We start from the raw sequence: 13,994 nt of genomic DNA, 5'->3' as shown, positions 1-13,994 counted from the left end.
AGCAGGATGCATATTTAGAAAGGAGAGTGCTTTGTAATTAGAAAATAATGGTTACTTATTTTGACATTCTTTTTAATACGACTCTGTAGAAACCCTCTGCTTTTATGAGGCTTGTCAGAAGCACGGCTGGGAAGGGCTGGGACAATGAGATACCATGAAATATTAATACAAGCCAGCCCTGCACACATCCAATTGCTAGACCTCTCCAGAACACCATGCCTACTGGCAAGAAGTCATCGTGTGCCTGCCATTCTAATTAGTGACAAACCTGCCATTGAAAACACAGGCCCATTTTCATGAATCTTTCATTCGTTTTTGTGATCTGCCCATCACAGAGCTGCATTGTCGAGCCCATCAGGAAACTGAGACATGTACGTATGTGACCACTCTGCAGGCATCAGAAGGTACAAAATCCCCAGCTGACTCACTGTGCCCTCCTAGCTCAGGGCTGGGCTGAGGAGGCATTGTATTTGGAGTCTTTCTAACTCTGCACACTTTTGGAGACCATTGGGAGAATCCACTGAAACCAGATGGGTTGCAAACTGAACCAAAACCACCACAGTGGGAGATGGACATTCACGAGGCCCTAGAACCCCATCTTTAGTGTAGGAGAGCCCGTTCCATGCTCACCCTGTTCCCTGTGTAAGGAAACAGAACTTTGTTTCAGGACATCAGGGCTTGGGTGGCAGACAGATGGTCACACAGCTGCACAGGACCATCCCCAAGAGCTTTGGCTGGGACGAATCCCACTGCAGAGCCCCTTCTGTCTCTGGGCCTCCAAATGTCTGTAAACAGATGAAATCAGATTATGGTCCACAATACAGGCACTTTGAAAAAAAAATCTATGCATCTGTGAAAGGAGCAGGGACATCCGGATCCAGGAGAAGCACACCGTGCACTGACTGCAAATGCTCAAAATCTGGGAGCAGAAAATCCTTTCCCCCCAACTGTCCTCTCCAAATCAGGATTCAAAGCCAGCTGGGGGAGGAGGGTGCCAGGATGACTCTGCTCTTCATTTTATACCTTCCCATACTTTTAAAAGACACTTGTGCTGATTTTTTTTTAAAAACATAGAACTACAAATTATTACCAAAAACTGTCTGGTCTGTCAAGAAGGCTCTAGTTATACATATATAGATAGATAATTGGTAGATGATAGGCAGGGCTAAATGGATGGATGGATGGATGGATAGAGAACCAAAACATGCTATTTTTGTTTACTATTAAGGAATTTTCTAGAACTCTACTGTTAAATACATCCATACGATTTTTATGGGCATAGCAGGCAAAAGGTCACTTCATAGAAAAGCTGGAAATGGGTAAATTTTCTGAAAAAATATGAACTATATCTGACAAGTGTTTCTTCTTCAAATTCCTTTTTTTGGTACTGGGGATTAAACTCAGTGGCACTCAACCACTGAGCCACATCCCCAGCTCTATTTTATATTTTATTTAGAGATAAGATCTCACTGAGTTGCTAAGTGCCTCACTTTTGCTGAGACTGGCTTTGAACTCATGATCCTCCTGTCTCAGCCTTCCCAGCCACTGGGATTACAAGCATGCACCACTGCGCTGGCTCAAATTCCTCTTTAAACAAAAATATCAACTATGCTGTCTTTTTTTTAACAAAATCCCTAGCTTGAGGAAAGTATTTTAAAGCTAAAGAAGTCGAGAGTTCTCTAGTGAAGGCCAACTGCCCCTGTAAGAGGACTGCACACATGTTCCCCTCCAGTTTTTGCTTTTTCCAGAATGTTATATAGGAAGACATAGGGAAGGAGACCGCGTGCAGTCAGGGAGGGAAGGATCCCTGTGAGCTCAGGCCAGCATCAGCACCTGCCTTCCCCTGCAACACGCTGTGGGTCAGTCCGGGTTTCGGGAGACCACAGTTAAGGAGCCGAGTAGAAAGTGACGGAACCTAAATTGCAATGTAAGAAGAAGGGAAAACACAGACACGAATATTTTGTGCTCCAGCAAATCTATTCGGAAATGACTAAATGACTAAGTCCTGGGGGAATGTGAAATATGGCACAAATTCCAAAGAACAAGTGTCTAAGATGACATATGCAGCTTACGCTTTTTGTTTAAACATGAATTTGTCAAAACAGAAAATTGTCACTGGGGCTGTGTGAACAAGGGTGGGAAGTGGCCTTGTGTTCCAGAAGCCACCACCCACAGCAGCAGCAGCAGCAGCATCGTGGACACTGGTGCAGCAACTTGACATTCATGATTCCTGTTCCCATCACAGCTAGATATGTCTGGAAACCCCGATTAGGGCAGGGACGAGAAGCACTGGGGCTAGGAACGGACCCTGCTCAGCACCAAGTCTTTGACAACAAAACCACGTGCAAATAGACAAAGAGGTACGTGACACCAAGTTGGTGCCAACGCTGTGTGTGCGGAGAGTGGACTTCCTTTGACGCTGACGACTGATGTAGTCTCTCCACGAGTCTGGTCATAAATCTGTCCCAAAATCGCTTTAGCAGACGGCAGGTGACTGGTATAGAAGCATCTTGGGGCAGAGTCTGGTGGAGTAAGGACGGCCATACACTCTGCAAGGAGTCTCCTGTGTGGGTGATTTTCACTCCCAAGCCCGTGCGCTGCTGGCTGGAGGCCCCCGCTACTGAGGGGTGCTAGGTTTTCTTTTCTGCTGGGGTCCTGGGCTCTGGCTTCTTCACCGCTGCCTGAACTTTGCTTTTCCCGATGCTTGGCCTCTTGGGTTTCTGGGTGTTGTTTTGAAGGGATTTCAGCCCCAGCATTTTGCAGTACTTGTTACACTGGTGTAGTGCTTTAAACTGATCGATGAAGGTCATGGAACAGTTGCCTTTAAATCCTTTGTACCTGTAAGTTTGTGGGGAAAGGAAATGGATTTTAAAACAGGACACTTCACCAGTTTAGAAAGGACATTTTGGACAAGTTCCCAGGTTCCCAAGTCTCCCTCTCCACCTGCAGATTCACAAGATCCATCAGGAAAGCTGGTTGAAAGCTTAGACCTCCAGGGCTCTTGACAGAATTTCTCAGGGTAGCAGAGTATCGCTGCCTGTTTTGTAGCTGGAAAGTGACCATGCATGTCTCTCTGCCAGCCACCAGAAAATCCCCGTGTTCCACATGCACTGACTCCAGGAACACTCCCTTAGAGAAGAACCAGAGTGAATGTGCACACCAGCCATACACTCGCCCAAGACTGGCACCTTCCTGAAATGGTCTTTCCTCTCACCACAGATGAGCTCCCTTGAATCCCAAGGGATTTGTACTTCAATGTGCATCACCCATAAATAAACACTTAGAAGAAATCTGTTCATACACCTGCATGGCCCATCTTGCATTCACTTGGCCCCTGTCCATTGATGCATTCTGCACACGGCCACCAGAGTGACCTCTACAACACTTGAGTCGTGCCATTCCCCTGCTTAAAACTCCCACTTCTGTTAAGATGAAGTCAAAGCTCCAACCCTGTCTGCAGTGCCCCTGGCTGGCCACCCCACCCCTGACCTCCTCTCAGTCTTGGAAGTAACCACGCTGGTATCTCCCAAGAGTCTCTGCCCAGACCATTCCCTCTGCAAGGGATGGCCCTGCTCCCTTCTCTTTCCTTCCTGTCTTCAGTCCTCCACTTATTCTGCTTCCTCTAGCAAGCCTTCCTGACCTCAAAACCAAGTCACATTCCCAGCTGCAGGATCTCCAAAGGGAGCACCTCCACATCACAGCACGCTGACACGCACAATCTGACCTTGTCAGAAGGGGAGTTGCTTAATGTCTCTCCCTCCCCACACTGCAAACCCACGAGGGCAGAACAGAGGCCAGCACCCTCTCCTCCCTGGTATGCCCCCAACACTCGATCCAGGGAAACTCCACACACAGAGGATGGTCTAAAAACAAACTCCAGGGTGGCTGTTCAAAGAGTTTTTTCAATGTTCTCCTGCTGTCTTGTGTCTGGGCTGTGTCCTTGAAAATACAGACATATATGAAGAAGGGACAGTTACTTTCCTCCCCCAGCTTCTATATAGTACCTAACCAAGCACTGTGCTAGAGGGGACAGGTACTACAGAGGACAAGCAAGCCACTGACCCCATGTCCCTTGTTGTCTAGGGAAGGAGATAGATGTCACATCATTATGGTGACATGCGATGCAGGTGAAGCACTTACTGCTGGCTTAGTAAGACATTAAGCTTCTCTGATCTGCTATCAGTTTTCTCATCTTTAAAATGGAAAAAATAGTAACACCTAGCCCGTAGGGTTGTTGAGAGGATGAAGTGAGAGAATCCATACAAACCACCCAGCTCAACGGCTGCCTCAACAGAACCCCAAAGCTCAGGGAATGAACAAATGGGAGGGCATCAAATTAAAAGGCTTCTACACAGCAGAGGAAACAATTAAGAATGTGAAGAGGGAGCCTACAGAATGGGAGAAAAATCTTTGCTAGCTACTCATCTGATAGGTAATTAATATCAAGAATATATAAAGAACTCAAAAAACTTAACACCAAAAAGGCAAATAAGCAATTAAATGGGAACTCAACAGGCACTTCTCAAAAGAAGACATCCAAATGGCCAACAGATATATGAAAAAATGTTCAACAATTAGGGAAATGAAAGTCAAACCTACACTGAGATTTCATCTCACTCCATTTAGAATGGCAGCCATCAAGAACACAGACAATAATAAATGCTGGAGAGGATGTAGAGAAAAAGGAACACCTTTACACTGTTGGTGGGATTGAAAATTAGTACAACCTCTGTGGAAATCAATAAAGAGACTTCTCTAAAGACTAAGAATGAAACCACCGTATGACCCATCTACACCCCTCCTGGTATTTATCCTGAAGAATAAAGTCATCAAACTATAGTGATATATACATACCCATGTTTCTAGCAGCACAATTCACAGAGCCAAACTATGGAACCAGCCTAGGTGGTGGAACAGATAAAGAAATATGTATGCACAATGGAGTTTTATTCAGCCATATAGAAGAATGCAATTGTGTCACTTGCAGGAATATGGATGGAATTTGAGAGTATTATGTTAAGCTAAATAAGCCGAATGTTATTAATGAAAGTCATATGTTTTCTCTTCTATGTGGAAGCTAGAGAGAAAAAATAAAATAAAAAAAAGGTGGGGGAATCTTATGAGAGGAGGAGGGGGAGGGGAGGAGGAAGAAGAGGAAGAGGAGGAGGAGGGGGAGGAGGAGGAGGAGGAACAACCAAGGGAAGAGGAAAAGGGAGGGTGGGGGGAAATACTGAGGAACAATATTGACCCAAATTGTGTTGTTATATTGTGTGCATGTATAAATATGTAACCATAAATCCCACTATTACATATAATTATAATGCACAAAAAACCCCACCTAGCTAAGTACATGACACATAGAGAAGATTCAGTTGCTATTGGCCTTCTTATAATCATCACTATTATAAGCGGTGCAGCTGCTGGGATCTCCCTGTGAAGGGATGTTGAAGTTGAGACTGGAGAATGAGGGATTTTCAGAGGAAAGGAGAGAAACAGGGTGTGCCTGGCCATTGACAACATTTATACAGGGCCATTGACATAATTTTCAGGGCGCAGGGCAAAATGAAAAGATGAATTTCCTGTTCAAAAATATGAAAAATTCCAGGAGAAAAACAACAGAGCATTAATCCAAACGCAGAACCCTTCTGCATGGGGGCCTCGTGCTAGCACATGGCTGGCAGAACCATAAGGCTAGCTCTGCTGGGGTGAGAGTTCAGGCCATTTCTAACTACCAGAACCAGACACAAATTGGTAAGAAGAAGTCTGCAACCCTGGCACGATGTAGATGCGATGGCTGGTATGAAGACGGTGTCCACACAGCTGGAATGAAGCGGGGTGGAACTGTGCTCCTCTCCTACCATCCAAGCTGCCCTTTAGGTGTGAAAGCTCTTTCCTTTCTAGAGCTACAGTTCCATCCTGACGTGCTTGCTATGAATCCTGCCTGCCCTCTCCTCCTCCCTACTAGGGCGTGCTCTGCCCTGGGGAGCCCATAGTCCATTTCTTTCTGAAAAATGACGTGCCCTCTATAAGTCAAGTTCATTTGTTGGGGGAAAAAAAAGTCAAACAAAGACAGGAGTTGAATCTAGCAGAGTAGGGAAAATTCTCCTGTAAGCATGTCATTTTTACATCTCTATCTTTCTCTGTAGGAGATTCCCAGAAAAGGTCGAAATGCCAGCCCTTCTGCTCTTCCTGAGCACGCCCTGGGGACACACGAGGCCAGCTGAGCCTGCTTGTCAGACACCATGGTAGCCTCTTCCCTTCTGCAGAGGCCTAATTGCTTCTCACCAATTCCCAAACATCTCAGACAAGCTGGGAATGTTATGGACAGCAACAGCCTCCTGGTTCAAGCACATCAAAAATAAGTCCTGGTCACTCATGTCAGGACTGCTTGGGGCTTTTAAACCTTCAAACATCTCATCTCTGCAAAAAAGCAAAGCAACTACTTTATGCTGTGGCCTCCCAGAAAGGTCACGGCTTCCTCCTTAAGCACTGCCTTGTGACTAGGTGCTAATGCTGGGTAACAAGCGGGCCCTTATCTAATGGTTTCAGCTCTGGAATGGAAAGAGCAGAGTTTGCTCAGAGGAGCATGACTTCTGGGTAGCCCAGAGAAGCACAGATCTCTTCCAGGAATCCAGCTCCTTCCTTTTCCTCTGCTTAAACTTTTGCCTTAGATCTTCAGAGAATGCTAATAGCAGACAGCAGAGATTCAACTCAGGGTTGACTGTAGATGACTCTGTATGGGTACAGTAAGGCCCAAGGGCCAAGGCAGCCCTTCCCTCTCCCAGCATCTAATTCACTGTGAGTCCCAGATGGAGTATAATCTCTCTGGAGCCCTCTGGGCTCCGTGCGACAAAAAGGAATTCCTCCAATCTTGTCCCTGCATCTTCCTAGATTTTCCATGTAATTAGTGGTGCCTCCACAGACCATGACCTTTCCCAGGACATTGTGTTATATACCCAGGACTCCTATCCAGGGCAGGATTTTTCTATTAATATTCAAGACACAAATGAATGGATCCCAGCTTCATTCTCAGATACTTAGTTTTGCCCAGGGTGGGTTTTTATATCCATTTCAGTACATTTCTTTCTTTCTCTATAGTAGTCTGTTTTCTGTTGCTATAACAAAAACCTGAGGCTGGATACTTTATAAAGAAAAGAGATTGATTTGGTTGATGATTCTGGTGGACAGAGGATTCATACATGGCATTGGCATCCTGATAAGGATCTCCTGGCTGCATTATATTATAATATAGGGAAGTTGAAGGGGAAATGGTTGTGTTTTGAAGGGGCCAAGTATGTGGGGTGGCCTTCCTATATAACAACCCACTATCATGAGAACTAACTTATTCCATGAGACCAGCATTAATAGGGCCATGCGTCCACAACCTAATCACCTTCCCTAGGCCCTGTCTCTTAAGGATCCCACCTTCTCAACACCACCACACTAGAGACCACTTTTCAAAAAGGTGAACCTTTGGGGGACACACTCAAACTACATCCAAGCCAGTGTCTTCCCCTTGTAATGTTGGACTTTCCATTTGGCCTCTCGGGTAACAGCAAACTTCTGTCTCACAGCTTTTGTGGATTTGTTTGTTTGGGGTTTTGGTGTTTGCTTCCCAGCATCTACAGAATTGAGACTCTTTCTCCTTCACTTCATCTCTGCCTCAGCCAAGAGGTTGGGCCTCTGCTTTGACCTATGGTTCTCTCAAAGCAGCAGCCATTGCCATGCTTGCCTGGGAGAAAAACAGAGTGAGGTTCTAATGTTTCTAGGCCAGTTAACCCCGGATTTATTCAAAGTTCAAGTTCGGCAAGCTCTCATCTACCCAAGCAATGGGAAACACAGTCCTCCTGCCTGGGGCCCACTTTGCACGCCACACATGCCATCTGCTGCCCTCGGGATTGGAGGTGACCACAGATCTGGACAATCATGACAGCTCTGTTACATGGCCATCACTGCAGAAATGCACACTGTTTTTCTTGCTGGATAGATTACGGGGTTGAATGGCATCCCCCAAAGTCACGTACTTTCCAGAAGCTCAGAGTGTGCTCTTATCTAGAAATAATGTTGCAGATGTCATGACTTCATATGAAGTCATCCTGGAATAGGCAGGGCCCTTAATCCAGTAAGACTGGCACCTGTACCAGAAAGGATAGAGGCACATGAGGAGAAGGCCACATGACGTGTGAGGCAGAGATGATGCGCCTACAAGCCAAGGAACACTGAGGACTGGGTACCCATCAGAGGCTGGGAACAGGAAGGAACAGCTCTTCCTCACCCCTCCAGAAGGAACCAGCCCTGCCAACACCTTGCTTTCAGACTTCTACCCTCCGGAACTACAAGACCATACATTCCTAACAAGTTAAGCCTTTAAACTTAAGAATCTAATACAATGAATTGAAGAGTGTGGATTTTGAATTTTTTTCCCCATATATTGCCATTTTTAGAAACCTTAGCTCTGCTGAATTGGACTAAGTTTAACTATCTTTAACCTCTGATTAGCATCATTTCCTAACCCACCTCTATTTGTTTGTTTAACTAGCCATCCTCTCAGAACCCCTGCAGTAGAACAATAAATGTATGCCCAGCTGAGAGTGGTGCAGATTACCCAGAGATCTTGTTAAAATGCTGGTCTGAATCCAGTGCGGGTTTGAAGTTTTGCATTGCTAACAAGCTCAGAGTGACCCAGGGCCTCACTTTGAGTCACAAGGACAGAAACTACTCAAAGTCTTGAGGGATCTCAAATCATTCCCACTTGACCTTGGAAAAAAGGTCTTTACATTTAAAGCAGGACACAGGCACAACTTGCAGCTGGCATCAGACAACATAATCAAGTCACACTGATGTTCCACTTGAGGAAGAGGTAGGTAGGTGCCTGTTTCCACAGTCCTGTGCTCACTCAACCAAGGGTTGACACTTGCTTTGTGTTAGATACTGTGTGAGACCATTTCTTGCTGGAAAGTGATTTTTCTCTCTTCTCACCCTGATAAAGGATGGCTCAGACTTGCAGACTCACAAACAGCACCACTGGACCTTGCAGCTGGCTTTACCCCCGTTGGTTTGTTCCAGGCTTCCTATTGCAAGGAATTGCCTTCACACACAGCCAGAGTGGGAGGGGCGAGAGCCGGCTGCAGAGCTGCTCGATTCTGGCCATGATGAAGAAAGCAACGTTCCTGAATGGATTCATAAAGGGCTCACTTTCAGAAAATTAAATAAGGCAAGAAAAATCTATATAGAAGGCCCCCATAAGTCAATAACCTTTTAGAAACAAGCTGGAAGCTGTTTAAAACAGTTTTAGTTCATATCCTTTCTGGAAAAAAAAATTTAATATATAGGAAATGGCTACAAGGGCAAGGAATTCCATTTGAGGGAGCAGGTTAGGTAAAACAAAGCCCAACTTTGGTGTGTGTGTGTGTGTGTGTGTGTGTGTGTGTGTGTGTACATACACAATATACTTTGGGTCTAGAATGTCCCTCCAAATCCTGTGTGTTATAGGTTTGGCCCCTAGTCCATGGTACTATTGGGAGGTTGTGGAACCATTAAGAGGTGGGGCCTAAAGGAAAGATATTAGTTCATTGGGGACAGCCCTGGAAGTAGGTGTTGGAACCTCATCCCTTCCTGTCTCTCTTTGCTCCCCAGCTGTTAGGAGGTGAGCATCTTCTCTGCCACACACTCCCACCATAATATTCTGCCTCACCACAGGCCCAGAGGCCATCAACCATGGCCTGAAATTTACAAAACTGAGCCAAAATGACTTTTCCTCTGTTTGAGTTGATTATCTCAGGTATTTTGTTATAGTAACAGAAAGTTAACTAACATTGTGTGTGTGTGTGTGTGTGTGTGTGTGTGTGTGTAGGATAAAGCCAGAGCTGGATTTGTGCATTGTAGGACAGATTGTCACTTATAATATAAGGAGAAAGATGAGAGAGGTCTCCCACTCTGAAAACATCTAGTAATTCCTGAAATTCCATCAATACCTTTCATTTCTTCATGTATATTGATTCACTCCTTCATTAAACAGGCACCAACTATATGTCAGACACTATAGGGTTACTAGAGGGGATCATTGAGCCATGTGGCTCTTTCCCAGACACTGCCATCTTGCAAGGCAGACAGACACACCAACTGGTAATGATAGTATTCTGTGATGAACTGCTGTAGGACCCTAGAAGATACAAATTTTCACACTTCCTCATGGATTCTGAGAAAATTTCACAGCAGAACCATGATTCGGGGTTCATCTGGCTCAGCACCATCAGTTCACAGCATGCCCTCAGCAAGAGCGGCCATTCTGAGGGGGGGATGAGGTTGGAGGACCCTTGTGAATCAGCCATTTTTTCCCCCTGTGAATTGGTTCTTCCTAAAAATATGTTGTAAGAAGCAAGAATCCCACCAGATGCTTTGAAAAAAAATTCTGTGATGTAAATTCTGTGAGAAATGCATTGTAATGTAACCACATCTGTGTTTTCTAGAGAAGTTGTGTTATAAGAGTCTCTTTGGACGGGTGACCTTCAGCAACTAATCTCCACAAACACCATGGGGACTTTAACGATTTAGATCTAAAGTGTCCCCAAAAGCTCATGTATGAGATAATGCAAGAATTTTTATAGATAAAAGATTCAGTAATAAGTGCCTTGACCTAATTAGTGGATTAATCCACTGATGTGGATTAACTGGGTAGTAATGGTAGATAGGAAAGGTCTGGCTGGGGGAAGCAGATCCATGGGGGTTTGCCTTTTAGTTGATATTTTGTCCCTGGTGAGCGGAGTTCTTTGCTTCCTGACTGCTGTGTCTTGAGCTGCCTTCCTCCGCCACACCCTTCTGCCATGATGTTCTGCCACACCACCTCCAGCCTAGAGCTGTAGGGTCAGTTAACTGTAGACTGAACTCTCTTTTTATTTATTTATTTTTTTTGTATCAGTTATTGAACCCAGGGGTACTTAACCACTGAGCCACATCCCCAGCCCTTTTTATTTTTTATTTTGAGACAGGGTCTCACCAAGTTGCTAAGTGGCTGAGGCTGGCTTTGAACTTGTCATCCTCCTGCCTCAGCTTCCTGAGCTTCTAGGTATACAAGGTGTGCACCGCCACACCTGGTTAGACTGAACTTCTGAAAGCATGAGCCAAGATAAACTTTGCCTCTTTATGTTGTTCTTGTCAGTGTTTTAGTCACAGTGGTGAAAAAAGCTGACTAAGACAGATACCAGTTCCGGTCCCACCATCCCTCCCTGGCCTGTCAAGGAGGCTCTTAGTGTTTGGCCCTGGCTTCCTGCCTCATCTGGACAGTGGGTTCTCCCATGGTCACCTAGAGTGTGAATCAGATCAAGGTCAAGCAAGTGCTGGAATGTTCCATCTTCCTTAGTACAAAACCTGGGCTCACAGCTCCCTGTCGCCAGCTCCTGCCCACTCTCTGCCCTCATCATCCACGGCTCCTCCCTCGGCCTCAGTCTAAGCCACAGCCTGGGCTGCCTCCATGGAAACCATCGCTGGTCCTTTCTTCCCTCAGCTACCCAGCTGGAAAAAAAAAAGCAGAACACTGTGAGTTTCCTCCTTTTGCAGAAACAAAGGAGGAAGGGGCACCCTGCCCGCTGGTGAGAACATCCTAGAATATCCCAGCACCCAGCAGGGCTCCTGTTCTTGTTGCTGCTGGAGCACCCCCAGCCCAAGGGGAGCTCTATGATGGAGCCTTGAGGAAGAAGAGCAGAGAGGGCCCCCAGGAGGGGGAAGGCAGTCATCAGCCCACTCTTGTCGTGGCACGTGTTCTGTCCCTGTGAATATGCAAGAAGCAGAGAGTCCACTCCTTGTCTGAAGCTGAAACTGGAACTGAGGCAAAGAGCCAAGGAGGGGACAATGGAGGGGAGACAACCCTCAAATAAGCAGTCTGAGGGTCATCCATTGTTCCAAGCCCCGGGTGCTGGTTCCCAAGGTCACCCTCCTTCCACCTGCAGCAGGGAGCCTCTAGGGCCACAGACAGCGAGGGCCAGGGAGGGCCAGGGAGGGCCAGGGAGGAGGGTGCTGGAGTCCCTCAGACACAGACTGCTGGAGATGGCACCCCTCAGGAGAGCACCTGGCTGACGCCTGGACAGGGTAAGGGTGGGGGACAAGGCCACATTTCCAGGGTGTGGCTGGCTGGACAACGCCGATGCCTGGCCTTCCTTACTGACAAGTTCCAAAGTCCTCAGGGAGACTGGCCACTCCAGTCTCCCTGACCACTCCATTAGTCCCCTTCTTTCCTCTCCAGAGCTCCGCCCTTTTGTTCCCAGCAAGTGTCTGACTCCCTTACACACACACACACACACACACACACACACACACACACACACACCACCTCCTTTTATAGCCCTTTCCTCTAGTGACAGATGTATTGAGTCCACCCCTCCTAGAAGCACCTTCCTCTTTGATCCCTGTCACCTGGCTCCCCCACCCTGCCCCATTGCACTTGGCTTTGACTGTTCCAAAGGCACTCGAATGTTTTGTTTTGTTTTTTAACATCCTTGGTCTTCACCCAGTCCTATCTGCTCAGCCGCCCCTGTGCCCTCCTCTCAGCTCCCTCCTACTGTCTCCCAGCCTGTTTGCAAGGGGCAATCTGGAGACCTCAGTCTTCCCTCTAGATGTTCTTTCTGTTCAGCTTTGTCTCTGAAACCATATGTCAAATGACAAGAAGCCATCTGTGAGTCTCTTGCAGCCTCAACTGGCACCTTCATGCAGAGCTTTCACTAGTCTGCCCAGCACCACCCCCCTCTCACCAGAGCCTTTGTAAGGGTGTGACCTTGAAAATGACACTCCTTGTCTTCCCCTCTGCAAGTCAGTGTAGGCCTTTCCTCTCCCATATGCTGGTGGCTTGCACTGGGTGAAGCAGTTGGGGGGCTTTTATCCCCGCCATTCGCTCAAGGGCTCACAGCAGGCTACCTGGCCCTGGGTGGAACTCTGGCCTGTGAATGTGAACCTCTGTCGGAACCTTCCCTCCCTTTCATCACTGGGAGGACCAGAACGGGGCAGGCAGAGGCCAGTAGAGCCTGCCTTCTCAAAACAACTGACCCCAGGTGTGTCTACCTTGATATGTGGGCCTCTGTCACCTCCCCTGTGCCTTTCTCGATTCTGTCCAGGCCTCCTGAATGTCTTTCCATGTCAGGGACACCTGACACTCACCACACATCCTTAAGCTTCATCCAGTTTTTCTTCCAAGGCTAGAAAGTCCCAAGCGCTGGCTGGTGGCCACACAGAGGGGCGTCCTTGGTGGCTATTCTTGTCCATCTTCTTTTGGTCATTGCTTACTGACTGGGAAGAATTCTGCTTAGAGGGGTGCTCTTTGTTTTACTCAACCCAGCAATATGAAACTGGCTGGGTTTTTTCACTTTTTGTTTTTGTTTGTTATTGTTTTGTTTGGAGACTATGGAGGGCAAAATATTGGCTCTGCTGCCCTCTGGTGGCTGAGTCCCTCTTCCACCTTCTCCCCAGATCTCAAGCACTGGGTTTTGCAAAGTCCCCTCTGACCTGTGTGTGTTTGCTCGCCTCCTCGTTGCTTTAAAATGGTGTGGGGCTGGTTAGGGTAGGTTTTCAAGTTACCAGGAAGTTCCCCTTGTTTCCCTTAAAGTACTGTAGGTGGCTGAGCAATTTCAAATCAGAAGCACATTAAAAGGTCCAGTTAGTATCATAGGTGTAGGTGGAAAATGGATTAGTGGGTGTCAAAACAGTCACACTGTGTTACTTGAAACTTTTGTACTCAACACTGCCAAAAGATGAAGGGTGTCAGATAGAGGTGATGTGCCTCTGGACACGAACATTATCTCCCGATCCCAGGAGAAATACGACAGGTGTCTGTCTTAAAGATCATACTACCTAGTAAAGTTGAATTAAAATGAGCAAGTCATGGCAGGTCCCTGTTTTCTTTGTGAGATGATAAGTAGCTTATTTACACCCCAAATAGCATCACAACCTTGGACTTCATTAAACAAGAGAACAAGGCAGGTTGCATTTATTGGGGGGTCTGCTAGAGA

At 46.6% G+C, this 13,994-nt stretch overlaps 1 protein-coding gene across 1 annotated transcript in view; it reads right to left on the bottom strand.

The window, feature by feature from the left end:
- Positions 1 to 1,970: 1,970 nt before the first annotated feature.
- The window catches only part of Alpk2 (alpha kinase 2), a 117,087-nt gene continuing 105,063 nt past the window's right edge, over positions 1,971 to 13,994 (bottom strand). The window contains exon 13 of the mRNA XM_026393171.2: positions 1,971 to 2,838. Within this exon, the coding sequence (XP_026248956.2) occupies positions 2,631 to 2,838 (208 nt within the window). The 3' untranslated portion in view covers positions 1,971 to 2,630. The remainder of the gene's footprint in view (positions 2,839 to 13,994) is intronic.

The sequence above is a fragment of the Urocitellus parryii genome, chromosome 13 (assembly GCF_045843805.1).
Source record: "Urocitellus parryii isolate mUroPar1 chromosome 13, mUroPar1.hap1, whole genome shotgun sequence".
NCBI lineage: Eukaryota > Metazoa > Chordata > Mammalia > Rodentia > Sciuridae > Urocitellus > Urocitellus parryii.
Note: the sequence above shows the minus strand (reverse complement) of the source record. Positions and strands in the feature narration are given on the sequence as shown.